This window comes from Chiroxiphia lanceolata, chromosome 11, assembly GCF_009829145.1.
Source record: "Chiroxiphia lanceolata isolate bChiLan1 chromosome 11, bChiLan1.pri, whole genome shotgun sequence".
NCBI lineage: Eukaryota > Metazoa > Chordata > Aves > Passeriformes > Pipridae > Chiroxiphia > Chiroxiphia lanceolata.
In genome coordinates this window covers 10845613-10873532 of record NC_045647.1, presented here as the reverse complement: position 1 = coordinate 10873532, position 27920 = coordinate 10845613, and the positions used below count along the sequence as shown (strand labels likewise).

The 27920-nt window shown below is 44.9% G+C and overlaps 1 protein-coding gene across 1 annotated transcript in view; it reads left to right on the top strand.

The window, feature by feature from the left end:
• Nucleotides 1-24825: 24825 nt before the first annotated feature.
• The window catches only part of CHST13 (carbohydrate sulfotransferase 13), a 30614-nt gene continuing 27519 nt past the window's right edge, over nt 24826-27920 (top strand). The window contains exon 1 of the mRNA XM_032698781.1: nt 24826-24922. Coding sequence (XP_032554672.1) covers nt 24826-24922 — 97 coding nt within the window. The remainder of the gene's footprint in view (nt 24923-27920) is intronic.

Here is a 27920-nt window from a genome sequence, read left to right as displayed (position 1 = left end):
CTACCTTGCCTTTAGCTGTTGTAAAAGGTAGGTAGTAACAGTGCCAGAACTCAAAGGGATGTTAGAAAGATAAATACATGATTTACATTGAGCTGTTCAGGTATTTCAGGTGCTGGGACAATGTATAAAGCCAAGGGATTTGTAGCTAAGCAGGAAGATATTCTGGTTGAGCAATGAGGTCCTACAGCATGAGGAGAAGTCAACAGACATGGGATTCTTACGGATCAGTGGAAAAAGTAATTTCTAGGAATTGAATACTTCATCCCAAAAGCCTTTTTCCCTGGATCCCTGTGTGATTTGTGCTTGCACGGGTATTGCTTTTGAACTGTTGCATTGCTTGCAGAGAAAACACATTACTGCCCAGACACTTAAAGATGAACTCAAATGCTTTTTATTTTAAATTCAAAACCTAATCAAAATTCAGATTCCTTGGCTAGTTTTAGATGTAACTTCAGAAAAAAAGAAAAGCAGTCTTTAAATAATAAAATGTTCATATTGAAAGTCAGTTTTCTTTAATTCACATTCATTTTGAATTGCGGTTACCGTGTTTGAAGGTAAAGACCAAATAATGCTTCTAAAGCCACATTTGGTATTTGAAAGACAGCACTGTGCTCTTCTTTGAGTGCTATTGATGCTTTCAGCTGGGGCATGGAAGACCTAGAACTCTGATCTCTGGTTTTGGCAAGTCAAGTCATTCAATTCAATTTCAGAACTGTGCAGCTGTGAAGCTTTACAGTTTTTGATGTTTAAAAAGGTAGGGATTATTTCTGTTCTCTGTGATTTGTGAGAACTGCTGCCTCTGTTAGCAAACCCAGGAAGAAACCTGTCTGTCTGATGTGCAAGGACTGTAAACTGATCCCTGGCAAACACCTGAGTAGATATTACACATCTGGCTGGCATCTCTGAGATCAAAGCGCTCTCTGATGCTCTGCTGCCCTTTGAACAGCATTTAATTGGCCATGAGACCACATTTTAGGACCTGGGACTGAGCTTTGCCTCCTTGGGTCACTGGATTAATTCAGCTTAGGTCTGCAGGAAACTGGTCGGTGTTCTCAGCCTCCTTTCTAGCAGAGAGAGGGCTGCGTGCTCTGGTTCTCTTACCTGCCGAGTCGTGGTGAAGATGCTGAGTTTGTAGTCCCTGCTCTTTCCTGTTGGGGGCTTCAACCACAGAGTTTGAAGCAATTTAGCGCGGACTGTTAGGTGGGGATATCCCGGGTGTCCCCTGCAGAGATTTCAGACGGGTTTGGCTGGTGTGTCCCATGTCCTCTGGGGGATCCGAGGGACCTGTCCTTGGGCTGTGCTGGGGGTAGTGGCTTTCTGTCTGGAATGGGTGATGCTCTAAAGAGCTAAAACCTGCCTTTGTGCAGAAACTTCACTTGGCACAATCAATCTCTTTTCTCTTTGGTACCTGAGGAGGCAGATCTGAGATCCGTGTCTCTTCCACGATGATTTCACAGCCTGGACAGATGTTGGATGGATGCGTAGTGGGGAGGTGGGGGCGGTCGGAGCAGCCTGAATTGACAGTGCATGTGAGGACACCGGCAGAACTCTTCCTCACACCATTCATGTGCAGATAAAGGGGAGGAGAGTGGGACATGGGCAGATATGCACTAAGGAAGGGAAACATCAAAGTAATCCCGCAGGATGTTTCTTCTGAGCGAAGGACTCTGCTAAGGCTCAATTCAGCTGTGCACGGCACACCTGCTGTTTGCAGCCAAGTCTAAAGGCACTGAGGATATCAGCACCTTGCAAGATTAAGCTCTTTGATTCCAATCTCTCCAGCTAGAAAGCATGTTGTTTTATCTAATGCTTGTCTCTGTCTGTTTTAGGCTGTGGCACCTGCTGAGAAAAGGTATGCATAATGAAATGATTAAATCATGCGTTTTTAAATTATCAAAGCCATGCTGTTTCAGCTATGCAGAAATCCTGTTCCTCTTATGAGACATCTAGCCAGATTCAGAGTTTCTTTTGGATTTTATATTTCTTAGAAGGATTGAATGAAAGAGAATCCAGTTAAGGCCAGTTCTGCTCTTCTGTATGCCCAGGGCCAGAGATGATGACATTCAAATTCTTCTTGTGTCACTGCAGACAGAAAATAACTTTGCAGACTGATTTTATGCTCTAAAGAAAATCATTCACACTGTGACAACACTTCAAAATATTTCAATCCTTATTCTGTATATGCTGCTGGCTACAACTGCAGTGCAGAAAAAAAGTGCTTCACTAAATCAGTACTTACAGAAAGGGGTAAAGTTTCCAAATCACTCTTGATTTTGTAACTACTCCCTCATCCCTTCTGTATCTCCAGTTTAAGATGTCTCCCCTGGAACTCCACACTACTTCAAGCTCTGGCATCTCTGACACAGTCAGTTGCTCAACACTGTTTAAACATTGTGCATGGTAAGGTCAGATGGTGCTGTGTAGGCTGCTACTTATAGAATCACCTCCTGACTGTGGGAAATCTCCCCAGGGAAATGTGCCCTGGAGTGGACAGTGAAGGAAGTGAATCAGAAGGACAGTTATGGTCAGAGTCCAGTGCACCCTACCCACCCACCAAAGTAAGGTCTCTTCAAAGGATGCTGTTGAGGCAGATTGACCTAAAATGAAACTTTGTGGGCTTTTTTGAGTGATTAGCATGTATGTGTTCCCATGTTCTGCTGTTTGGGGTCACTTATAGGAGCATGTGAGAAACCAGCTTAAAACAAACAGGAAAGTTGTTATCAAGGACACTGACCTGCCAAGGTCATGGAAGTGACTGAACTGACAGATGTTAATAGGCTTGTTTTTATGAAAAAATCGTATTTACAGGGGCGATGGCACAGCAAATACAAGGCAGCTGCACCATAAGACTCCCTTATAGGTTAATTTTTGCAGATCCTAGATACAGCCTCAGGGGAAAAAGCAGTGAACAAGTCCCTCCCTCTCTCAGAATGCCACGTTTAGGAAATTGAGTAACAACTGCAGTCTCTCTAGGAGGGCAGAGATATTAAATTGAATAGCAAAATATCAGATCCACATTTGAGTCAGAGAAATTACATTTTTGTGGGCCAAGGAGAAGGGTTTAATTTTGCCAAAAGAAGTTTTAAGAACTCATCTCCTTTACCATAATGAAAACTGTCACCACCAGTCTCATTTTTACTATGGAAATATTGCTCCAGAAGACTTCAGATCCACATGTGCAATTCTCCATCTGAAAATCAAAATATCTTAGAGCAAATTACACTTGCAGTTTTAGAGAGAGCCACCATTCCACACCACAGTGAAAGAGTTTGTGATTATACAACTGCACTACTGGAGTAACACCTTTGCTCTGCAGCTCAGATGTTGGAGACAACACAGCAATAAGGCAGATGGCATTACTCCAGCAGAAGGTGTTAATCAGGGACACTGAAAATGGCAAGCCTGAGTAGCTGTATGCAGACAGTGAATGGAGATGGAAGAAAAGGTAAAAATCAAATTCTGCATTAAGACAGAGCCTCCTTAGTGACTGCTTCCATTTACACTCACCCTGTAAGATGAATTTTCTTGTTTTACTCTAGATATGGATTTCCTCAGATGACAAAGTCTGAAAAAAAGGCAAAACTCTCAGCTTAGCAGCAGTGCAGAACAAACCCAGCACTCAAAAACCAAAGAACAATTTCTTCTCTCCAGATGAACAGATCTGAATTGCCTTCAGCTTTAAAATGCTGTTGCAGAGCAGAGCTTGATGCTATTCTCTTTTGCTCTGCCTGTGGTGCTCTTTGGGGCAGGACATGATGCTGCCATGGAAAAACCCACCTTGACAGAAGAGTTTGACATCTATTCACAGACCTCTCATGTGGAGCTTAAACCTTTCCCCAGTTAGGAGCTAATGTCAACAGTGTCCACATTCAGTGGATGTTTTCAGTGATGTTTTCAGCTCTGCACAGGGGTACCAGTTGAGCAGAGACCTGGAGTGAGCCCCACACAACCTTGCAGTAGTGGTGCCTCAAGTAACATTACACAGCCAAGATGATGGATTTAAGGAAATGAATGAATTCAACACTTATTCATGAGTGCACTCTGGGAGGATTCTTAACATCTTTTTCACTAACAATAACAACAAAATTGGCATTTCAAAAACCAGAAAATACATCAAATACCAAAGGGACATCCTATTGAGGGAGAGGAAATCAAGTTGATTTGACTCCAAAAAAAAAATTGAATACTTTGAATATTTCTTTCTGTACAACTGATATAATGCTTTTTGTTTTCCAAACAGTAACTACATTTCAATTGGCTTTTCTTTTTTTAAATAAGTATTAATTCAGTATCTTTGTCGTGAAGGTGAAATGAATGATGTTGCCTTTCATTCTCAGACTTTCCTGAGGAAACAAAATTATCAACAAAGAGGTAATGGTGACCAGACCTGGACTAACACAACTCTAATAAGGTACAATACATTGTCTGAACCTATGTCAGAGCCCAGCCAACTTTTTTGGCTGACTTTAGCCTCAAGCCCCTGTACCAAAGTGGTGGCACAGAGCTCTGTGGTCCCCAGGCTGTCACCAACAGCAGGGTTTTTGAGCAACCTCAAATGTCCAGGCCCCAGAGTAGAGTCATACAGAAATCCTTCAATGGGAAGGAAACTCCTTTTGAGCAATTCCTCCATGAAAAGAACAGCTTAAGGGTACTCTGGGCTTTTTTTGGTGTATAGCACCAGCTTTTTTGTCCCCCCCCCCGAGTTCCTTCCAGTCTTCTCCTGTTCCAGATCTCCTGGCCTTTCTGCACATGCATTTCTCCTTTGATCTCCTTCCTTCCCAGCAGGAACTGGCAGGACTTGCATCCCTTTTTTTCCTGATTATTGTCAGTATGGGAGATGTCCTAGATACCAGGTTAGAGCTGAATACCAGACATCCTACATCTGCAGGAAAAAGGGCACTGCACAGTTATTTCCCATTTCCATTAAGTGTGTGGTCCCTTTTGCATTCAAACAGAGCACTTTATCTTTCTTAGACAATTTACTTCTTTCATTCTTTTCTCTTTTAGTCTCCCACAGCAAGGTTCCCAAAGTTATCTAATAAACCTGGATGTTATGACATCTCCCCACAATAATTCTAAATATCATACAGGAAACATAGCCTAATAAATGATATAATTACTGTAAAGGAGGAAAGCAGCACTCCTGAAAACACAGTGAGTTGCTCTTCATCTTGCTGTACAAATTATTTCCATTTTTTTCCTTGAGTGTGTTGTTTTATCTTGCTTTGCTTTTCAAGATCTTATTTTGCCTCAATGCTTGTGATCATGTGCAAGAAATGTGTATCTCCAGGCACATAAATATAAAGAGAAGACATTCTGAGCTGCCACGGGAATGCAGGTCCACCCAGTTAATTTTTTCCCATTGTACTGGGTGGAGTGGCTCTGCTGAACCACTCATATACACACCCTTTCTTTTTTGGTATTGTTAATTATTTTAAACTACTCCTCAGGTTGGTAGCATAGCTTATTACTGTGGAAAATGGGCAGTTTCTCTCCTTCTGTGGTGACTAGTAAGTCATGAAAAGCTTTTTAGCTTGATTTATTCTGAATTCTGCCGTGTCTTGCTGATTTATCTATTATGCTCTAAAATAAGGCCAATTAAACCCAGCAGTTAAACTAGACAAAGAGAAGGGCATGCATTTCCCTACGCAGAAGGTACTTTTGAAACAAAAAGACAAGCTTTAAGCCAGTGAATGGTATCTTTTGCTTTGAACCACAGACAGAACCACGCGATTATCACTGGCTGTTGTCACGTCGCATTATCGCTCCGCTTTGCTTTGTTACCACATCCAAAGCAGTGACATACAAAGGAGAAGGCAGCACTGTCAAGTGCTCCGAGGATGGGATTGCTGAACGCTGTATTTTAATAATCTGACTTGTTCACATGAGCTGAGCCAGCCGCAGCCAACGCAGGAGCAGTTGTTGGCCAACCAAAACACAGCTGTTGTAGCTCATTTTGAAGCCTACCAGCCTTTCTGCTGTCCCTTTTCAGAGATTAGGCTTAATCTTCTGTGTGCGAGGCTTATGTCACCTTATTCAAGAGTCGTTTCACTGACAGCCTTGGAGATTTTTCCTCTTTGCCTCATCCTTTGTGGTTTTGGCAGGAAAAAGCTCTGCTAGAAACGTACCCCAGCAAAAAGCAAAACTGTGTAAACCCCATGTGGTTCTGCCTCACAACCAGCAGCCAGCCCGTGGCCATTCAAATGGCCTGGGAAATCAAAAGGTTTTTGAGAAAAGTGTGAGCTGTATTTTGAAATGTTCTCTAAACTAGGGGAAGCCGACCCTTTTATGTGATTTAAGCCAGAGGACACATGCCCAAAACAGAAGCTGTACTTTAAGCTTAGCTTTATTTCCATTTTTTCAGCTTTCTTCGAAACCCAAGTGAAATTCAACTGTGGGAGGGGAGGCAGTTGTCTAATTTGCATGGATCAAAATTTCATAAAATCCTAAGTGAATAACAGCAAAACAAAGCAGCTGAGCCTCCCCAGCCTGCTGGCCTTTCCCCACAGCCTCATCTGTGCTGTGCAAAAGCCAAATCAAAACTATAAGTAACTCTGCTCCACTGCCAAGGAACTCATCACATTGGTTTATCCAGAAGGGCTTCTGCACCAAAGATAGCCTCAGGCATGTGGGTTACATTTCAGGTCTGCTTTTAGAAGAAGGCTGATCCGAGGGAAACTGCATGTCTGCCTTCAGGTCTGTGATTATTGTAAAAGCCCGGATTTGAGCTTTTTTTACTGCCTGTGTGTCACAGCACTCCTCTAATGACCACTGGTTGCTGCCTCAGTTGAATAAATTTCCCAGATTAACCAGGAAAAAGAGAAACCCTCCACCCTTGGTTCTTTTTCATTTTATAATTATCTCCTGTTTCTCTAACTTGCTCTTTTATCCTTACGTTTTCTCTTGCCTGGATGTGCCCAGTGCCTTGCAATTAAAAGGAAGTGGCTCTATATAGTTCACAATCTAAGATCACAGGCTACCAACCCTTGCTCATTAGAGCAATCCCACTGGAGAGAATAAGGCTGTTTCACACCAGGTCTGCTTGCTTGGTGAAGTTTAGTAGGTTCTGACCTTAAGTTAAGTATTTTAAAACATCAGCAAAAAGCTCTCTGACTCACTGCTAATAATATAATTGCTAATGGGAGGAATCTCTAAAAAATAGATCCAAATATGTTTATATAACAGTCAGAAAACTTTCATTCCCAAAGGGAAGGAACAGTTGTACTTTCAACATCACTTGTGTTTTGGCCTGGAGGTGTCCTGTGTGCTGTGCCAAAAAGTAATAATTAAAGGGACACAGTCAACATAAAACTAAGTTTATTGAAATTCCTTACCTGTCCTTGGCAGTGCAGTAGGGTTCTCAGAGTGAAGAATTTTTTAATATAAGTTTGTTTTGCACCACTCAGACTCTTTGTTCTTTCTACAGTGCTCGGTTTCAAGTATAAAAATCTGTTTTTTCTGATTTCACTTCTAGTTTGTGTTCGATCACTCAGTGTTACTGTGCTGTATGTGTTCTGAATTTAAAAGACATCTGCTTCACTTCAGCTGGATCCCCCACTGTCAGTCTTTGCTTCCTCCTGTTATGTGCATGCTAAAATATCACTGGCATGAATATGCAAGGAAAGTAAATGCAAAGCCAGCACCACAGATAATTGCCGATCCTTTTAAAGTGTCCAAGCCTCTCACGAGGTCTTTGATGCAGAGGCTGTTAAGCAAGACAAAGATTTTGACTGCTCTCTTTGCAGGCGACAAGAGCGAGCATCTGCAATTACTTTATGAAAGCAACCACTGGTGAGAATTACAAATCAATACACGCAACGACCTTGGTGTACTTTATTTTAATGAAACCCTGCTTCACACAGCGTTTGGAGTTTCTCAGCTGCCTTGTTCATCCCTGGCATCCAGGCACGGTGACAAAGGAGTGAGCTGCCTCCTCCGCAGCTGGGGTCACGTGGCGCATGCTTCAAGCACCCCTGCAAATTTTTTTTTTTTTTGGAGGGGTTTCCCCTGAATGGATGGTGTTGCAAGTAGTTCACTGTAAATCACAATTCACTTGGCAGCCAAGTGTTTGTGAGTGAAATTGCAAGAGATTCAAATTAAAAAAAAAAAAAAGTATTGAGTGCGGAGGGCTCTGACCCGCCGTGCCGGGCTCAGCGCCACACTCATGCAGCACAACAGATTTTGGCCTGGAGCCTGCCTGCATCTGGACGGCTCAAAACTTAGCTGGAGGAATTTATATCCATCTGCACCCACGGCCCGTTACTGCTCAGGGTACAGTTTGAGGTTAAAGCTAAACCAATCTCTTTTTCTAGGAACACTGCCCTGAGCAAGGCCTGTCTGATCCAGAAGATTTGATGTTCTCAAGAAGAAAAAGAAAAAAAGAACAACCTTTTTTACTTCAGAGCTGTACCATTCTCCCACTTATAGGGGTTAGAACAGAAAGGTCTTGCAGTCTTACGCTGTCAAACACCGTCAATCACAGCCCAAAGGCTGTCAGTGACTGCTTGTAACAACTACAGAGAGGGGGGGAAAAGACAAAAAGCAAAATACTAGCATACAGTGTAAGGTCAGCTGGAGTAATGGATACACTTGGGAAAGTGGGGTGCCCACAAGGATTGCTCAAGCTGGAATGGAGGATCTGGGTTCCCACGTTGTTTTCTGCCAAGGCATCAACACTTCCTCTGCAGCGGCAGCAACGAGAAGATGACCCAAACATGGACATTGCACACTTCCAAAGATCCAAGAGAGCATTGGGAAATAAATTCTAGAAATATTTATGTTATGTAAATGCACAGCCAGGTCAAAAGCCAACAGGATGCACTGCATAAGAGCCAGACCAGTCCACCCAATGTGTCTGGCAATCACAGGCTCTGTAACCCATGGATTAATGTTCCAGAGGAACATCCCCCCAATGGATGATTTACTGTTGACTGATTTCAGCCCTACACCCTCAGATGTGGTTCCTCTCAGCTAGCTGCGATCGATGGGCCAGCACAAGTCACGGAGGACATTCATGGGAATTCGTTATATCCGTGGCACTGACAAGGGAGCGGCAGGAGAGGCTCCCAGCAGAGCAGCACTGCTGGGGATAAACACTCTTCCTCCCGAGGGCTGGGTGCTTTGCAGTAGCTGTGTTGGTCCTCTTTGGATTTTCATTTAATTCAAATCTCTTTCAGCCTCAATTTGTATTTCTTCAGGAAAACCAGTTGCTGTTTTGTTCTTCCAGGGCTCAGTAGTCACTTGGCTTCTTTCCAGCTGATGCTCCCCATGCACAGCGAGGGAAGTGTGCTCCTCTCTATTACAGCTTTTATTTATCTAGTCCTTCCCTCAAATGCAGTGAAGAGGGATGAGAGGGGGAGCCTGCAAAGCCCACGAGGTTCAAAGGTGAATTTAGACAAAATTACAGGCACGTGCAGGGGATGTTTTTGGGAGCACGTGGTGCCTTTGTGGATCTGAGCAGATCAGGCAGCTCAGTGTGGCATCAGCAGAGCTGCTGGGGGCTCGGTCCCCCTGGATGCACTCAGACAGTTGGAGGGAGAGTCTCCTGCTGTTTGTGGGCGGATGGGGGTTTGCAGAGCACACTCTGCTCTTGGCTGCTCTTGAAAGAGCAGCAGAACTTCTCTGCAGATAGAGGCTGCCTTTGGACTGGAAATGGCATTATTCCCTCTGTCCTTAGCAGCATTCTGAGCAGGTTCGGATACAAACACTCCAATTGAAAAGCCTGGGCTTGACCTGCACTGGGGTTGGCCCCCTGCTGCAGTAGGCATCCTTGGGAAAGTGTAGCTTTTGGGGTTAGAGTGTTCCCATTGTAGGTAAAAGCTCGTGCACCTCTGCAAGATGCTTCATTTCTCATGGTGCAGGTGAGCTCCCCAGGCAGAAATGCCTCATTTGCTGAAATTGAGCCAGTTTCTCAGCCACACTTCATTTCAATATCCAAATACAATCCAAGCAGACTAGCCTGTGTGCTGCAATGGAGAACTAAACCCCTGTGAGAGCTTGTTTGGATTGAACTGTGGGTGTGCACAATGATAAAAACCCAGGCTATGCCCCCATGCTCATGTTTGCCTGCAGTGATAATAGAACTTTTCCCGGGGCAAACTGGAACAAAGTGACAGGTTTACCCTTTACTCTGGAAGTGAACTGGAAATGAACTTACACTCTGAATGTGTAAGTCAAAGAACTTGAGAGGAACAAAAAACATTGGATTAGTAGCTAAAGGTGTCTTGCAGGAGATAAGTTGGCAGCAGTGAAGCTGACTTAACATTAACACCCGCAATGAATAAGGGGCTGTAAGTTAACCATGAGGGATCATTAACTTCCGTCGCCTTTCAACTTATGGAAAATTATTTTCCTCCCATTCTCTTGAGTTTGGTCCCTTTGAAGGTGATCAAATGCAACTCAGCTTTTCAGTTCAGTGAAACCTTTTAATCCTGCCTGTGCATGAAACACTACATACCACAATGTGGCACTTGACAGTAAATTAAATGAACACTTTTGTATATTCCTGAGCTGTGAGAGACCCTCAATAAATAAAATAAATCTGCAAATAAGGAGAATTTAGTAGAAGGCTGAACGTTTTCCCTTTTCCCTCAGAGACATGGAGATCAGTGTTACTCTTACATTTCAAGATGTAAGAGTAACATGCACAGCCTGTGCATCTGTGTAAGTTCAACCAGATACCTGATTTCTCTGCAACTCTCTGTCCTTTTCCTTCAGAGTAAAACATCCTGTCTTCTGAAAACATCGTGGGGAGAGAAACTGCAGCCTGCTTGGCTGCTCCAGGCAGTCCTTCGTCCTTTCCCATCTGTGCACTGTGCTGCAGAAGGACTCCTCATTCCCTCCAGGCTCCTTTGCAGGTCAGCAGAACAGCTAGAAAACCCCCTCAGGTCCATGATGCTCAGAGGGGTGTTCAGTACAAGCCAAGAGATGGTTGCTTTTGTGTAACACAAGCTTGAATAACAGATATGTTTGAGAAACTATGGGCTGCCCCAAATGGTTGCTCAAGCTGGAATGGAGGATCTGAGTACTTTGTGTCTGCCAAGGAGCCAACAATTCCTCTGCAGTAGCACCAGTGAGATGACCCAAACGAGGACAGTGCACACTTCCAAAGATCCAAGAGAGCATTGGGAAATAAATACTAGAAATATTTAGGTTGTGTAAACGTTCAGCGAGGTCAAAAGCCAACGGGAAGGGCTCTGCAAGAGCCAAGGCAGTCCACCCAACGTGGCTGGCAGTCACAAGCTCTGTAACCCATGGATTAATGACCTCTGAAGGAATGTCGCCCCTCTTGTGGGTGTGCACAAGAGAGAACTTGCTGAAATGATAAAAACCCAGGCTATGCCCCCATGCTCATGTTTGGCTGCACTGATAATGTAACTTTTCCCAGGGTGAATTGGAGCAAAGTGACAGGTTTACCCTTTACCCTGGAAGTGAACTGCAAGTGAACTTACGCTCTGAATGTGTAAGTAAAACACTTGAAAGGAACAAAAAACTCACATTAGATTAGTAGCTAAAGGTCATCAAAACAGCCAGAAAACCCTTCCAGGTTCCTGATTCTCACATGGGTTGGGTGTTCAAGCCAAGAGCCAGGTGCTTTTGATGGCAGCATTCCAGTTTGTGGCATGGGGCTTTCCACATCAATATTATTTTGGAGAGATCCTCTATTGTAACATGGAGGGGCTTTTTGTAGCATGTGTTTGAAACCATTTGTCTTCCTGCAGCATGTTGCTGCTGGTGCCTTAACAGGGTGCAGGACAGGCAGGGATCACCTGACAACACTTAACAGCCTCAAAAAGTGATACCTGCTCTCCCTCAGAGGCTGACCTTCAGCACTAAGCCCATGGCTCTCTGCACCACCTGCGTTCCCAGAGGTAGGAGAGGGAAACTACCAGGATAACAAACCTGGATGTCTGTCAGAGAAACTTCTCTAGATGGACATCAGGAAGGATTAACTTTTTGGAGCAAACTACTAGGAATCAAGTCACCTGTTTCCCTCTGCCACTGACTTGTTCTTCCATCACAGCCAAGTCAGTTCATCTTGATGTGACGATTGTAAGAACATGCCTCCAGGAGAAGTCTGTCTCATTCCTTTCTGGTAATGGCTCTGTTTACTTTCTACTTTGTCCATGTTCAGTTGATCTGGAGATATACCCTTGATGTTTGGAAGAGGGTAGTGTAGATTGGAAGTCCTTGTTAAAAGAGGTGATTTAAAATGGTAGTGAAGGTATAATTGGTTAAAGAGCCTATCAGTGGCTACTAGTAGGGCATACTTCTCACCACATTAGCACACAGAAACATTTATGGGGCTTCACTGTACACTTGGCTGCATGCTTTTTGCCACAAAGAGCTATGAATGTGTCATGTTTCTCATTGCATTAACCAGTCTGGCAATGCAGTCTCTTCTGAATCAAGTATTTTTATAGTGGCATCACTAAAACCATGTTGCAGCTTGCCACGAAGACTTGAGCATCCCCTTCCTGAAGCAGAAGTTTTGGGGGAAAATGCTGACACCTCATGGCCGGTGGGCTTTTCTCCTGCCTGTGCCAGGTTCAGGAAGTTCTGCAGAGTGTGTGAGCAGAGCTCTGCATTCCCAGCTGATTCCCATGGGTTTTACTCAGGACTTGTGTGGTATGGTAAACTGGGAACAGAGCTTGTCATTGGGTGTGGCTTTGGGGACTGCTTGACGAGATAGCTGGGAGTTTTGCACATCTTTTTGATGTGCTTTAATAAAGTCTGATCCCAAAGGATATCACCCAGCAAACATCCATCTCAGTGAGTTTTCGGGGTTCTTTGTGTTTGAAATTACTTTGACAATTCACCTGTCTTGCTTAGGTAATAGCTATAATACTCCCCTAGAATCTGGTTGAAGAATTTAAATTCAAAACCCAGGATGCTGTCATCATACTAATCTCTTTTTATATAACTGTCAATCCAAGTTGTAGGCTGGTGCATTCACTGTGTGCTCCTCCTGCACACCGATGCTCACCATCACCTCCTTCTCCAAACTCAGTCCCCTACACAGCTCTGTATACATCATAAACAAATTACACCTACCCTTTCATCCTTGAGCTTCTAATGTAGAGAAGATACAGCACCTGCCTACCGACCAGTGGTGTTCCCTGTTGTTTCCACTCCTGACCCCTGTGTTGGAATGGATAATAAAAATGCTGCTCATTTAATCTTTATTAGGCTTTTCAAAAAGGCTCCGAAAATAAGATGCTGCCTATCTGAGGGGGTCTCAAAATTCACAGACTTGGTTAACTGTATGGATTAGAAACCACCTGGAGGCTTTTTTTTTTTTTTGATCTGTGAAAATTTAAATTCAGCAACCAGAGTTTCCCCTGCAAGAGAGGGTGAAATTATCACCTCTTAACTCCAAGGAAAAACCTGCTTTCCCTGATTTCCTTACAATACTTTAGGTTTTAGTCATTAACATCTTCAGCCTTCCTTTCTGTCTTTGTCATCGCAATACTGGATTTTGTGCATATGGCAAGTGACACAGGTATACCACCTATTGCTAAAATGGACCAGCAATTCCAGAACCAATAATTCATTTCAGCTGCTTATAGGTTTGCCAAATTGCAACTATTTGGGTTGAAACTTTCTAAACAGAGTGTCTGCTTCATGCTGATTAATTTGCTTTAGATTCTAGGAAAACGTTTCAGCTGTTCTTTGACCAAGATTAAGGAGATGTATTATTGAATGTTGTTCTTACTACTTTCTGAGTTATGGTGGAGGTTTTTATCCCTTTTGTAATAGAAATTCTACCACCCACATATGTTGAACTTGAAGCTTGTCGTGTCTTGGATGTGCTTTCTGGTGTCAGGCAGGGCTGCCCTGAGAGCCTGTATGAAACAAATGGTAAAATCACAGCCCATTTCATTGCCTCCTGTTACAGTCTGTCTCCTGCATAACTTGCTTCTGTCCTCAATGCCACTATTCTAGCTGAATAGCTGTGTCCCCTTTCTACCTCTCTTAATTGAAAACACTGGGGGTTTCACATCTGTTTCCCCTCTGTATGGCAAAGTTGATCCTTGAAAATCTGTCCCAGGATGTACCTTTCTGCCCTCTCTGAGGTCATCAAATGGGCTGATCTTAATTGATTGTATGAGTCTGGACATTCTGAATGTTACCCAGTTGTTACAACCCCTCTGGAACCAGCCACTATAACTGGGAGATGACATTGCCTTTCCTGCTTTCTCAATATCTTCCCTGGACAAGTTCACTCTTGTCTCAGAGAACCATTCTGGCACCCACCTCTGTTCAGGTGTCTGTTGGCATCCTGGGAACTACTGATTTAGTACCAAGTCCTGTACTGTTAGAAATGGCACCTTCTGTATCTGGAGAGGGTATGGACACCAATGTCCTGGGACATGCTTGTGCTAGATGAGTTTCTTCAGGTTTCTTCAGATTGATGATTTTACAGCCAATATTCTTGAAGGCAGGTGGGTGGAAGGGTTTTTTTGGATAAGGAGAAAACCAGATATCTGAATCTAGTAAAAGAAAACTTTTTTTTCTCCCCTACTTAGTTAATATGATATTTATTGAATATCACTTAATATGATTTAAAGTTGGCCTGACAAACTTGGTTCAGGAGAACAGAGATACTCACATCTGTCACTGCAACTAATGGGGGCTTTTGCTGACTGCAGCCCAGAAAGTCAGGTGTATTTGCTTTCACTGCTCTTGGACCTTTCATCAAAGCACTGTTTTTAAAACATTTGGTTCCCCAGCAGGATTTCCTGCTCTGGCTTGCATGAGATTAATTGTTTCAAAAGCTGGACTGGATGGAAAATTGTGATGGCTAAGTCCATATAGAACTAGCATTACTTCTCCATGCATGAAAAGCTGATAATTTTAGTACTACCATTTGTTTCTGTACAGTCTAATATTTCATTCAGCTGTTACATATTTTTACTCTATTCAGCCATTATTTAACACATTAAGGAAGAACATGAAGTGGTTTCATGCTGCTGTTGATTGATACCTTTTCCTTTACAGTTTCCTCATAGCAATTTTTCAAGTTTCATTGTCACACTCACAAACATCAACATGAAATCACAGATCAGACTTCTCTGAATGCAGGACAGGTGCTTGAGATGCTGCATTCAAGATGAGATTTTGCTTTGTGTCATTCACTGCCATTTCTAACCTTGGTCACAAAGAGCGTGACTTAGGATTAGGTTTCTCTCTTCTGTCCTGACCGATTGCAGAATACATTTGGGAGACTCCAGCTGAAAACGGTTTTCTTTTCTTGGCTTCTGCATAGTCCAATTAAGATTTCATTGGAAAACTAGTTAAGCATGTCTCTTCTTCAGCTAAAGCTGTAGCAACCACATAACTATAAATTCCTGTGTAGTCAGGCAGTAGCTCACGAGATCCATGGAGTCATGCCCACTTTGTCAAGCTTTGGATATCTTCAGCGGAGGCTCTGGAAAGCCAGCATTCGTCTTGACTGCATACTTGGCTGCTTTAGCACCATGAATCTCTGCTGGACTCTGCAGGAATAGTTTGGCTGGCTACAAAACAACTAGCAGAGAAAATACAGCTAAGGGAGCAGAATAGGAGAGGACAATAGTCATGGTTTAACCTGGCAGGCAGTTAAAAACCACACAGCTGCTTAGACACACACACACAGACACACACACAGAGGACTGGGAATAAAAGGTACAGGACTACAGTAAAGCCATATATACTGCACTGCAGTGTGGATGAGAATTAACTGTCAGAATAACAGACCTTTATTACATTTTCTCCCCAATTCCTAATCTTTTCCTTGCATGGAGCCAAAGTTTATATGCTGGGCCAGCCATATTTCTAGATAATGTATAACCATGATCCCCTCTCACTGATTATCTTACAGCTCAGTTTCAGCTGCTTTGCTGGGCAGCACGAAGCTTTTCCACGTGGTCTGTGGACATCATTAAAAAGTGACATGAACTCAGTGCTTTCAGCCCAGAGGGATTTAACCCCCCTTTAGCAGAAAGCTGAGGCACAGCAGCAGCCCCAGCTCTCACCAGCTTCATGGTGCAAAGGGGAGCTCTGAACAGGGACTTCAGCCTGCACACTCCATGCAAGCTTGGATGAGAGCCATGTTGCAGTACAGCACGGATTTATATTTCATTCAGAGCATGTTCTTTTCTGCCACCCCTGCAATTTGAGCAGCAGTTTTTTATTTCCTCACTAATTATTAAGTATTCCTAGTCTTTCTTCGTTAAAACCAGGAAGCTGGGGGTGGCTTTAGTCCCCCGTGCCACATCTGGGAGATCCCTCTGAAGGACTGGAGGACTGCAGTACAGTATTGTTGGCCAGGGGCATTTCAGGGCATAAGCCACAGAGGCTGACTGTAGCACTTTGTTCAAGCTCCTCCACTCCATTAGCTCTGGGATGCCAAATGGAAGTAAAACAGAGTCAGCTTCAGTGCAGTTCTAATTGCTTCAGGTTTTAAACCTTGCAACATACGCCTGAGCTATCTTGTACTGTGTCCAGCTGGTGTTTTCTGAACATGCCCCCACTGAAAGAGATAATCATGTTTTGTTTCATTTATGAAGTTTAAAAAGCAATTTAAGGCTGCCCAGTCCACTGAATTGAACTCTGCACAGTAGCATATTCAGTTTCTGCTGTAACCTGTTACTGCTGCTTTTAGCTGTAGCTGTAACCACAGAAATAACAGCCAAAAAAAAAAACCAGCACCCCGCTTGCTTCATTTTTAATTTTTTTTCCAGTGACACTGGCTCCACTGTTCATTGGAAAGAGGGTTTGGGCAAGGCATATGACTGCGCTTTCTTCCTCGGCTGAGAGAGGCATTGGAATTCTCTCTGGCTTTGCTGAAATCACACTATTGCTGAAAACATCTGTAGAAACAAATTAGCTTTTTCTCTCCCTCCCTTCCTGATGGTAAACTTCAGAGAAGGTCAGGTTCATGGGTGTTACTGTGGATTCGTGGAGTTGGAGAATGAAATACCTTTGTGGAACAGAGTAGAGCCTGTCTCATTGTAAACAGCTGGAAATACAATAACCTGTTAGAAAGTACACGAGTTATCTGCCATCAATATATAGGTTTGGTAGCAGTCAGGCTGTTCTTGAACATTTTCAGCAGTACAAGCTTTACAAGCCAGGTGCTCTGAGAGGAAGTCTGGCCATGCCCTGAGCAGTGCAGAGCACCAGTAACTCAACCAGCCAGACTATTTGTGCCTAAATTGAAGGTCACCTTGTAGGTCATGTTGGTACCCCCTCCAGGGTCACCAATAGTAGGGGACAGCCATATTCTCACTGGGCTGCAACTAAGAATATTTGCAAACTGAGATTGGGACTCACAGGTTAAAGTTCCTGGGAGCATATGATGCAGAAACTCATGAATCATCACTCCAGGGCCAACATCTGCAAGAAGAGTCTAAGGCACTACCTGCAAACCTTTGATCTAAGTGGTTTGGGCTGCAGACTGCAGGGCTACTTGGGCTGATTTTCCCTAACTACTGTGGCAGTAATAAGAGCTCCAGCTGCAAATCCAATGCCCTGTTCCCTTCTGTCTGTCTTGGGCACTGGAGTGAAGTCCTTGTTTGAAAGATTTCTTTATGAAAGAGAGAAGCCATCTGGCTTGGCTTTCTCTGCAGTGGCTCAGAGATTTGGAATGAGCTTTCTCCACTCCATACTAAGCTGATTTGGTACCTTTCCAGGAGCAAACTTTTTGCAAAAGACATCTCTGGATAGAGCTTCTGGTGGAGGAAGACACCACACCTCCTTGATACTCCTCCTAGATATTATGGGACAGTGGCTGTTTGAGTTTAGCAGTACTGGAGTTCCCTAATGCAGATATAATTAAATTAGGGCACCCAGAGGATTGGAGAAAAGCTTTTATTATTTTTAGTTTAAATAAAAATAGTATCTCAGGCTTCCTAGAATAGTGAAAACACAGAGTGTCATGAACAAGTGCTGGACTAAGAATATTTATATGCCTTTTCAGCCAGGGTTTTCATGAAATAGAAGCTCTTTGAATTGGGTTTGACCAGCCCTGTCATGTCCAGGCATATGCAATTACTTCTTTATGCCTAAAATTGCAGTAACAAACCTGGGTTTGACTTTGTGGCAGTATGTGCAGGGTATGGCCTCACAAATGGTATTTAGATGGTGATGATTATTTTAATCATACCTCCTTCAGTAAATAAGAAGCTCTGTTTTAATCACAAGGGAATGTCTCAGCAGTTGTAAAGAGATTTAGGAACCCAAAAACTCATCTAGACATGGTCAATGAGGGCAGCACCTAAGACACATGTTTTCTTTGAAAATGTCATTTTATAGAGTTGTCTTTTTTCACTGTAGAAAGTTTCAGCAATGTCACTATTTCTGGATGATCTGGTTATGCTGTCAGGACATGGGGTGCTGAGGGGAGAAGGGACAGACCTTTCCAAGTTTCTCTGATGCAAGAGGGACAGGAACAAATGGGACTTCTGCCCCTGTCTACAACACAAGATTTTAAGGAGAAAGAGAAGTTTCTCAGCATGTTCATTCTCTCGTTTAAGAGACTTTTACAGTACTGCTCTGACCACTGCTGGCAATTTATGTTGTCATTTACATGGTAGGGTTTTTTCCCTTCCTTTTGCATTTGGAGACACTTCAGATGGCTGTGTGCACCACAGCAGCACAAATATGCAGGGAAGAGAGCTCTCTCCAGCATGCAATGCCCCTCCAGGCTGAGAAGATGCTCTGCTGGGCCACAAGCACTTACCCCCATAGTACAGCCCCTCACCCCACTCTCAGGTACAAACTTGCCTTTGCTCAAACCTGGGGAGTTGGAGAATGAAATACCCCAGATCACAATCTCATGCTTGATGGTGCTAGGTTAAGAAAGGGGACTTTGCAGATGAGGTACTAAAACCAGGGGCTCTCTTGTGCTATATCTTGGCTCCTGGCTGGATGGATGTAGAAGATGACAAGACCAGATTATTTGGTCCTGGGATTCTGGTCATGAACAATGTTACAGGCTTGGGCCCTTGAGAGTCCATCCTGCCCAGAGGGATTTGGGTGTATAACTATAGGAGTATTTGTATTTTTTTTCCCCACAACAGGATTTGGTCTTATTTATTGGGATTTGCAGCATAATGTAAGACTAAGACAGAAAATATTTTTAATAAATATTGAATATTCAGTGGCCACTAATACTGAGAAATCTGCAAGAGAAGGTAATTTAGGTCCTGTGAAAAGTCTGACAATGTACCTGTTCTGAGTTAGGTGTTTGTGAGCCAGGTAAAATCCTGTGGGTCCTGTTTCAACAGCCTTTATCCTTCCCTTCAGAGCCCTCACGATACTGCAGATACAGTTCTTCCTTGGAGGAGGCAACAGCTTAAGGAAGGAGAGGGAAAAATTCCCACTTCGAGACCTATTTGGGCTTGAAATGCTCTAAGTCTTCTTTCCCAGCCACCATAATCAGACTGTAAAAACGAGCACTGAGCGTACAAGTCCCTGCTCTGTGCAAAGCCTTGCTCGCAGGAGATCTGTGTAACACAGCAGGAAAATTGCTTCCCTCCATCTCCTCCCTCTGAGTTGTGTTGAGAAGCTCTTACAGGGATGGCAGGCAGAGCCAACCAGTTGCTTTGGGCAGCAGGGACAAAGGCAGTGGCTTTCTGCTGAGAGCGTGCAAGAAACAGCAGAGCAGGAAGCAAACACCGACCCTGCTCCTAGCGGGAGGCTTGACAGGTTTGCTGCTCTTGCTGTTGAAGTAACTGCAGCTCCCAACGCTGCGCTCAGATCAAGGTCAATTGGCTTTCCAGTGTGTACCTGTAAATCACATCCCTTCCTCATGTGAGCATCTAAATCAGACATCAGCAGAAAACGAGCTCCCAGCTGGGAACAGTATATAAACCAATGAAATATAAATGCCTGGTACAAAAGGCAACAAAGTCCCTCGTTGCCACCATTGAATAAAAAGGTTGACGGGAGTTTCCATCTTGCCAATGGAATTTCCAGTAGATGCAGGCAGAGAATAGTCCTCAGAGCCTATAATTTGGTTTGCTCCCATCACCACTGGTGCTTTTAAAAGAAAACAGCTGCTGCTTTATTTTTTATTTTATTTTTAAATTGTGGCAGAAAGAAAGTTAAAGGAATGATCCCTTGAAATCTATTTTGACAGAGGCCAGCATTTCAAAATGAGAAGAGACAGACCAGTTTTTAGTTTCTTGGTCTCTAGGAAAATTTTCAAGGACATCAGGGGATAATTGCAAAAGGATTCCTGGGAAGTCATTAGGGTGGGTTTTTTCAAGGGGAGGAGAGTGGGAAGTGGGAATAGCAAGGTTGGCAAACTATGGAATTAGCCAGATTACAATATTGACTACTCTGGATCACATGCTATTTACACTATTAGTGTAAATAATTACACTCTTAGTATTTTTTTGTCTGACAAGGCATATGAACCTGCTTAACTTTAGGAAACGTACACTGTCAAACCTACAAATCAGTGGGATTCCTGAGGGTGTGAAATGCCTTTGGCTGCTTTTTCTCTGTCCTGTATCCCTAAACCCAGGGAGATTTCTCAAGGCAACAATGTTACTTTGTATGAACAAGTGTCAAAATCTGGCCATAGACCTTAAAAGATCTATCAAGCATCTTGTTTTATGATATGTTATTATTAATTTTCCATTTACTTCTCCAGAGGTATTTAATGTTATTTCTACCTTTTATCCAACCTGTTTCTTTTATATACTGACCTTGGAAAAATTTACTCCAGCACTTAACGGTAAAAAGGTCCATCCCAGCATGATTCTCTGCTGCTGTTAATTGTGGCTGTTAGGTGTCAGTGCAAAGTGAGCATAAACACTCATGTTTTTATGAAATAATATTTGAAAAGTTGCATTTTGCAGGTGCAAAGGACTACAGGAAATGATAGGAAATCAATGCACTGCTTGAGAAAGCAAGTATTCCACCTCAGTGCTATCAGCAGCAGTGACCTTTCCTGGTTAATAAAAAAACGTGACAGAACCTGGCACCCTGCTTGTCTTTCAGAGCAAAATGTCATGGGTCCCAGTTTTGACAAGGATGTTCCAGATAAGGTGATAGGAAAATTTCTTATGGGTTTGTAGATCTGGAAGAGATTGCTTGGCAAGGTCTTAGGTGTCCCTCACAGAGAAATTTCCAGAACCAGCTGCACACACATCTGCTCAAGCAGGGGATGGGCTGGGGCTTTGCAAGGTCCCTCTCAGCCAGCACATTACAGTGATTCCATAAAATATAAAACAAAGCCTTGAGTACCAAGATACACTGGGGCCCATGGAAATGCCGGAGGTAGGACGATGTCTGACACAGTTCTTAGGAAACATACCCATAGTCATCTCTGGGAGCAGCTCCCCAGCTGCTGGTGTCTGAGGGAAGCCTGTACTGCATCAGTGTCATTCCCTACATCCCTGCCCAAGCCTTTTCTCGCTTGGTGAACCCCGGGGCTGTGGCAGCAGTCAGTGCACTGGTGCTGGGCCACCAGCAGATGGGAGTCTCACCGGCATGAGGCCAGGGTAAACTGCTTCTGTGGCATCCAGGCTCCAGAATTAAATAACTGGGTGCAAAATTAAAATATCCCCTAGAAAGGCTCTTTTTCATCGTTGCTGGTCAACCAGAACTCAGGGAGGAGCTCAATAGATTCCTCAGTTTTCAGCTGAAGCTGGACGCTGCTTAATTTCTATTCAACATGGTCACCAGACCAAAGCTTGGGGTTAATCTCACTCAGTGGCACCAAGGTCCTGGGAAAAAGCAAGGCATGTGGGAGAAACCTGCTGAGAAGACAGTAACGAGCACTACTAATGAGCAGGGAGAGAATCAAACACACACTGCATCAAAGGCACAGCATCTTTCTGCAGGCAAACAGCATTCCCTCTTCACCTACAAGTCAGCTGCAGTTCAGGCCTCAGCAGTAACAAGTAATTTTCTTCTGCACCATGTTACTAGTACCTTTTGACCGTTACTTTTGGTTATCAGTGTTGCTTTAGCAGTCATAGGTAGCTCCAGCCGTGGTCTGAACTGCATGGTGTGAGGCCGTGCAGATTGGGAGCAGGGTGGCCCTTCCATGGGGAGTTCACAGACTGTCAGGGAAGGACCCATTGCCATTCCACAGCAAATACTCATTTCTCGATTCTTCCAATTAACCTGGTAAAGTGGCAGATTAACAGAGCCAGGATCAGTGCTTGCCATTTCACGTGTGCTGCTGAGAAGTTGTATTTTCATGTGTGCTTTGTGCATCTGTTGTTCTCCAGCCACCAGTGGTGCCGGGCAGGGAGAGAGGAGCTTCTCCAGTGCAGACTGAATCTGATGATTCCTTTAGAGATAGCTTGGGAAAATAATTTGAGACTCTGAGACCTTCTGCCCTTCTACACATCTGGGATCACCTTTCTTCTCAGGTAAGGGCCAGCCACTGTTGTCTGCCTTAATGGACTAGAGTTGCTCTTTCTTTTCTGTATGGTGGGGCTGCAGGGGGAGGGGAATGATATGAAGCAGCAGCATGTGTAACCAGGGAGCTTTATCAGACACACAGAAATAGGCAACAACAAAGGCCTGACCTCCCAGCAGCTGGTGCCATTGCCACCAGTCAGTCCTTGCCATAAGGCACCTCTTCCCCCTTGCAAATGTGTTTGTCCTTCTAAAAGGGATTTGTTGGAAAATGTGTTTGTCCTTCTAAAAAGGGTGCATTTGCAGCTGAGTCCACATAGGAATCCCATGAAATCCTCATGGCATGCTTCCCCTTCTAGCCCTGCGGATCTGAGCAGCACGTTCACCTCGGACTGCTGGAGGACCAGCCTCGCATATCTGATGTGAACACAGATGGCCCCAGCCCTGCCCCCAGGGATGAAATACAGACAGCAGGCAGCAGGACTCAACAGGTCAGTGTCTGAGTTTCAACTGGGACGTTTTACTGTATTTTCTTTAAAGGGAATTTCCAACTATGGGTGAAGGTTGGTCAATTCTACGGTTTTTATTTCCCCTGGTGAACCCAGGGAGGCTGGGCCAAAGGGATGATTATTTTCATTAGTTCCCCTAAGAGCCTTGGGCTAGGTTTCCTGGTGTTTCAGTACTGTGAGATGCAGATAATGAAAAATTCACCAACAGTCTTGAGTACAACATCCACCTCCTGAAAAGCTACTGGGAGGGGATTCCCACTGCACAGGCTGGATATGCCTTCAGGCTCTGAACCTCACTCTGTCCCCAAGGACAGCAGCCCCAGACATGCTTTGAGGACACCCATAGAACCACTCTGGTCTCTTCCAATGCTGACAAAACCCATAAATCTTTATTCCCCTCTGAGGTTACTGGAAGCTTCTTCAGAAACAAAAATAAAGGGAGGTTTCATTTTGTAATGCTATTACGAGGGTAACACCTGTAAGCAGTTACCAAATTTGTTCACACTCACCAGTCTCTCCTCCCCACTTGGATTCAGGCAGTCCCTTTGGCCCTGGGGTTTCCCAGCCCATCTTTACAGGTGAGGCAGAGCCCAAATCTTTGCACACTCACCAAGGGGTCAAAATTACTGCACCCCTTGCAACAGAGAGCAAGCTGCAACTGCAGAGCCCTTCCCAGCCAGCAGCTCTCCCCTAGCACTATCTGTCTCACTTGCCTGTGGCAGGGGTCACAGTCCCTCCCTGCACATATCAAACAGGCAGAGGCTCTGTTGCTGAGGTTATCTTTCCAGCTGGTTACTGCACGCACTGGTGTGCTCTTGCAAGGAGCTATATTACAGTCTCAGTTGTGGTCTCATTTTTATTGCCTCTCTCTAGACCATCCAACAGGGACTTTAAAGACCTGTGTAATTCCGTGGTCATAGCTCAACTTGGCCTGCAAGATGTTGTGCACGTTTTTACTTCATTTCAGCCTCCTTCACTGCAATGAATTTCTCCTCCTGGTTTACTCTGCCCTAAATGAGGGCAGAATGAAGCCCAGCATGTGCACGCACCCAGGCTTGCTTTATCATTCCCAGGGGCTCCTCCTTGATCTGTCCTCTTTTTCTTTAAGTTAAGTGTTTGGGGGCTGAAGAGAAGCAGGAATGAGTGTTGTCAGTGGGAATCCAGCTCTGAGCCTGGCTCTCTAATTTGGCAGGTGGCCTTTGAGTAGATCTTGAGTGTTTTACAGAGCTGGGTGAAGAGCATCGCTGCTATTTCAAAACTGGGGCAACATAAGCTCAGGGCTGGTTCTGCCTGTGATTACAGAGCCTGGGGGATAGGGGATGCACTAAGAGAACTTTGTGCTTCTGCTTTCCAAAAACATGCCGAGAGCAGTAGACAATTTTGTCCTCCTTCTATAGAAATTTACTGCTTGAGGTAGAATTAGTCAGAACCATTATTGCTTTCAGTAAAATTCTGCAGGGCCGAGGGTAGCCAAAAAAAATATTAAAAATGAAGAAGAAGAAGAGGTGTGTTTTAAGGCCACGAAACTTTGCCGTGCTTACGAAGCACTGACCGTGCTGAGAAAAGTCACCAGGAAACTCCCGAGCCTGCCAGCACATCAGCGACTCTTCCCTTCCCCTCAGGGAGTTTTAAAGCCGTGACGGGAGCTCGGCAGGGAAGTGCGCACTGCCGAGGGCTGGCAGGGAGCGGACACGGCACCGGGCGAGGAAACCCCCCCAGCCCCCGCCCCCGCGGCGGGGCTGGACGGGGCGAGCCCAGCGGGGCACTCGGGGGGCGAAGTTCCCCTTCCCGCGGCTGAGCCGCCCCGTGTCACTTCCTGCCGGCGGCAGGAGCGTACCGGGGCCCCGGGCGCGGAGCGGGGCGGGGTGGGAGCGGCGCCCGGGGCGGCGGGGCTCGGCGGGGCTCGGCGGGCCCTGGCCGCGGGCGCTGCGCCGCCCGGCTGCGGCCGAGGATGCGGCGGGGGAGCCTGGTGCTGCGGCTGGTGCTGGCCGCCGGCTTCGGCTCGTTCCTGGTCGTCCTCTTCTACTTCCAGAGCAGCCTCAGCCCAGGTGGGTCCGGGGGCGCCGCGCTCTCGGCAGGACCCCCGGCGGGAGCGGTGGCGGGGGCAGGGGAGGGTGCGGGCGGGCGGAGCGGGGCCGGGGAGCCCCGCACGGCGGGCAGCGCCTTGCTCCTGGAACCCCTCGGGTGTCGGCGAGAGCCGGCCGGTCCGCCGGCGGGTTGAAGTTCGGGTGAACTCGCCGGGGGTTGGACATCCCTCGGCTGAGACCATTGAACTTCGCCGCGGCGCTCGCCCGTAGCGTGTGACCGGCGGTACCGTCCCGGCGATGCTGTTCCGCAGCGAAACTCGTGTGTCGTTTCTAAAGCCGCCTTCTTTCGGATGGGTGTCCCGTTCGGTGCCCCTGCGGAGCATGAAACTGCTCAGCTTCGTGTAGCCCTGCCGAGGCTGTGCCGGGGTTGGGACGGGAAACGGGAATTCCTCTGTCCCGAAAGTGCCCACTTGCACCCGCGGTCACTAAAATTCCTGGGGAATCGGTTCGAATGGCTCAAGGGACTTCTCTCGCGTCCGCTCTTAAAAATTTCTTCCACATTGGGAAACAATTCAGAACTAAAATATAAACAGTTTTGTACTGAAGGGGTAATTTATTTCCCTGGCCGATTTCTGCTCTTTTGGGGAAATTAGCTCCTCTTTCCTAAGAGACGTTGTTGGGTAATTCCTGCCTTTTTAACAATGTACTAATGTTTCCTGAGTACAGCAGCAATCCATCAATGGGGCCTTTAAAGTTACATCTTAAAATTCAGAAGACTGATTTGACTGAAACGTTAATGGAATTTTATCAGCGTGGACTAAATGAAATGCGATTTTCCTCTTATAGGGGCTGCTCCATCACTTTAATGTGTTTTTTTCCCTAAAAATAAAAAAGGCATAACTTGTTGGCTGAGTAAGATTGAAAAGGAGTTGGGTTTCAGCAAGCATTTGTTATTTCTAGATGAGCATGTGAAGTTTGTCAAATGAATTTGGAAATCCCAGAAGACTACAATCAGTATTGTATTCCTTAGTAACTTTTTTTAAAAGAAATAATTTATGCATCCTAATTTTGTATTGAGACTGCTCAGTAAAAACTGCAGCACTGAATCAGCTTTAATCTTCAAGGCTCCTAATGGAGAGACGATTGTGTTTTACGCTGGATACTCTTTCTAGCATCTGACTGGAAAAAATTTGGCTCTTTTCAGGACTGTTTTTCAAAAAGAGACTTCTGCAGAAGATCTAAGTCAGCAGAACTTTCTGTGCTGAGTTGATTTTAATCCTTTGCCTGATCTCAACACTGTTTCACAGAGTTCCCGTGAGGCAAGTTGAACATGAGTCAGCTGTGCCCTGGCAACCAGGAGGGCCAAACGTGTCCTGGGGGGCATCAGGCAAAGCATCGCCAGCCGGGCAAGGGAGGGGATTGTCCTGCTCTGCTGTGACCTGGGGAAACCTCACCTTGAATATTGTGGCAGTTTTGTGCACCACAATGTAAGGAAGATATTAAGCTATTAGAGAGTGTCCAAAGGAGGGCAATGAACATGGTGAAGGGCCTTGAGGGGAAGTGTATGAGGAGACTGAGGGGAGACCTCACTGCAGTTACAACTTCCTCGTGAGGGGAAGAGGAGGGGCAGACACTGATCTCTTCTCTGGGTGACCAGTGACAGGACCCGAGGGAATGGCCTGAAGTTGTGTCAAGGGGGGTTTAGGTTGGATATTAGAAAAAGGTTCTTCACCCAGAGGGTGGTTGGGCACTGGAACAGGCTCCCCAGGGCAGTGGTCACAGCACCAAGCCTGACAGAGTTCAAGTAGTGTTTGGATGATGCTCTCAGGCACATGGTGTGACTCTTGGAGATGGTCCTGTGCAGGGCTAAGGTTTGGACTTGATGATCCCTGTGGGTCCCTTCCAACTCAGCATATTCTTGAAAGGAAAGTCTGTGAAAGGTCAGAGAAAACCAGGTGACAGTAATGGTGATGGCATCTCACAAGGGGTTTGAGGGATTTTGGGTCTGGAGTGCTCCCTTGAGAAGTGCTGGACAGCTGAGACTTTAGGAATTGCAACTACATGCAAATCTGTTCCTTCATATGGGGCAAGTGTGACTTTTGAACCTTCTGTAGATGGTGATAGGTCTGGAGTAGGGATCCCCAGCTACTGGAACCAAGTAATGTTTGTCACTCAGTGGGAGCCCATTTGTGAGGGTGGTGAACACTATCTGCAGATTTGCCCCTTAAGGTTCACCAAAGGGGTGAGTTAAAGTGATATTCATGTTCTCTAAAATCTGCTTATTTTCTAGCCACATAGTTTTCTCCCTGGGTCCAGCCTTCATTTTTGTGCCATTTCTTTCCCTTATTATTTCTCAGTTTACAGTTTTTCCTTTCCTCTTCAGTTCAGTGAAAAACTCACACTAGCAGAGGAAAGGTCATTACCATATAGAGGAAAGAAGCAAGCTAAAGGTTGCTTCATTTTTTTTGTCCCAAAGGAAAGCAAACCGAGGCCAATTATTTGAATTTTAGAAGTTACAAGTTACAATAATAGGTAAACAATTTGCAAACAAAAGTGTCATCTTTAAAGTGATGGTTGCCTGGAGGTTATTTGGAGTTCTAGTTGTCTGGTGTCATTTGGTTTCTGTATAATAATGAAGAAATATGCTAGAAAAAAGCAACAATGCTACGAGTTTCTCCCAGGAGCAGTCATATCCTTTCTCCATCATTAGCAGGATTGAGCAGGTTGCTTTCCTGGGCCACCCACAGCCCATTATATGTAATATACTGAATTAATCCTTGCTAACAGCACGTAGAGACCGAACCATCCTATGACCAGGACAAGGAATACAATATGGGAAGAAAGATAATGTAACCAGAAACCTTTAAGTTTGGTAGTGCTAATGCCTCACTCAGCATGGGGAGCAGGAATTAACTCTTCCATTTGCATTGCCCACTTATAACTCCATCCAGGCAGTTGTGCACCGGAGTGGTTTGCACTGAGCTCCATGGCTGTGCTGAAATAAGACTTTTTTGTTCTG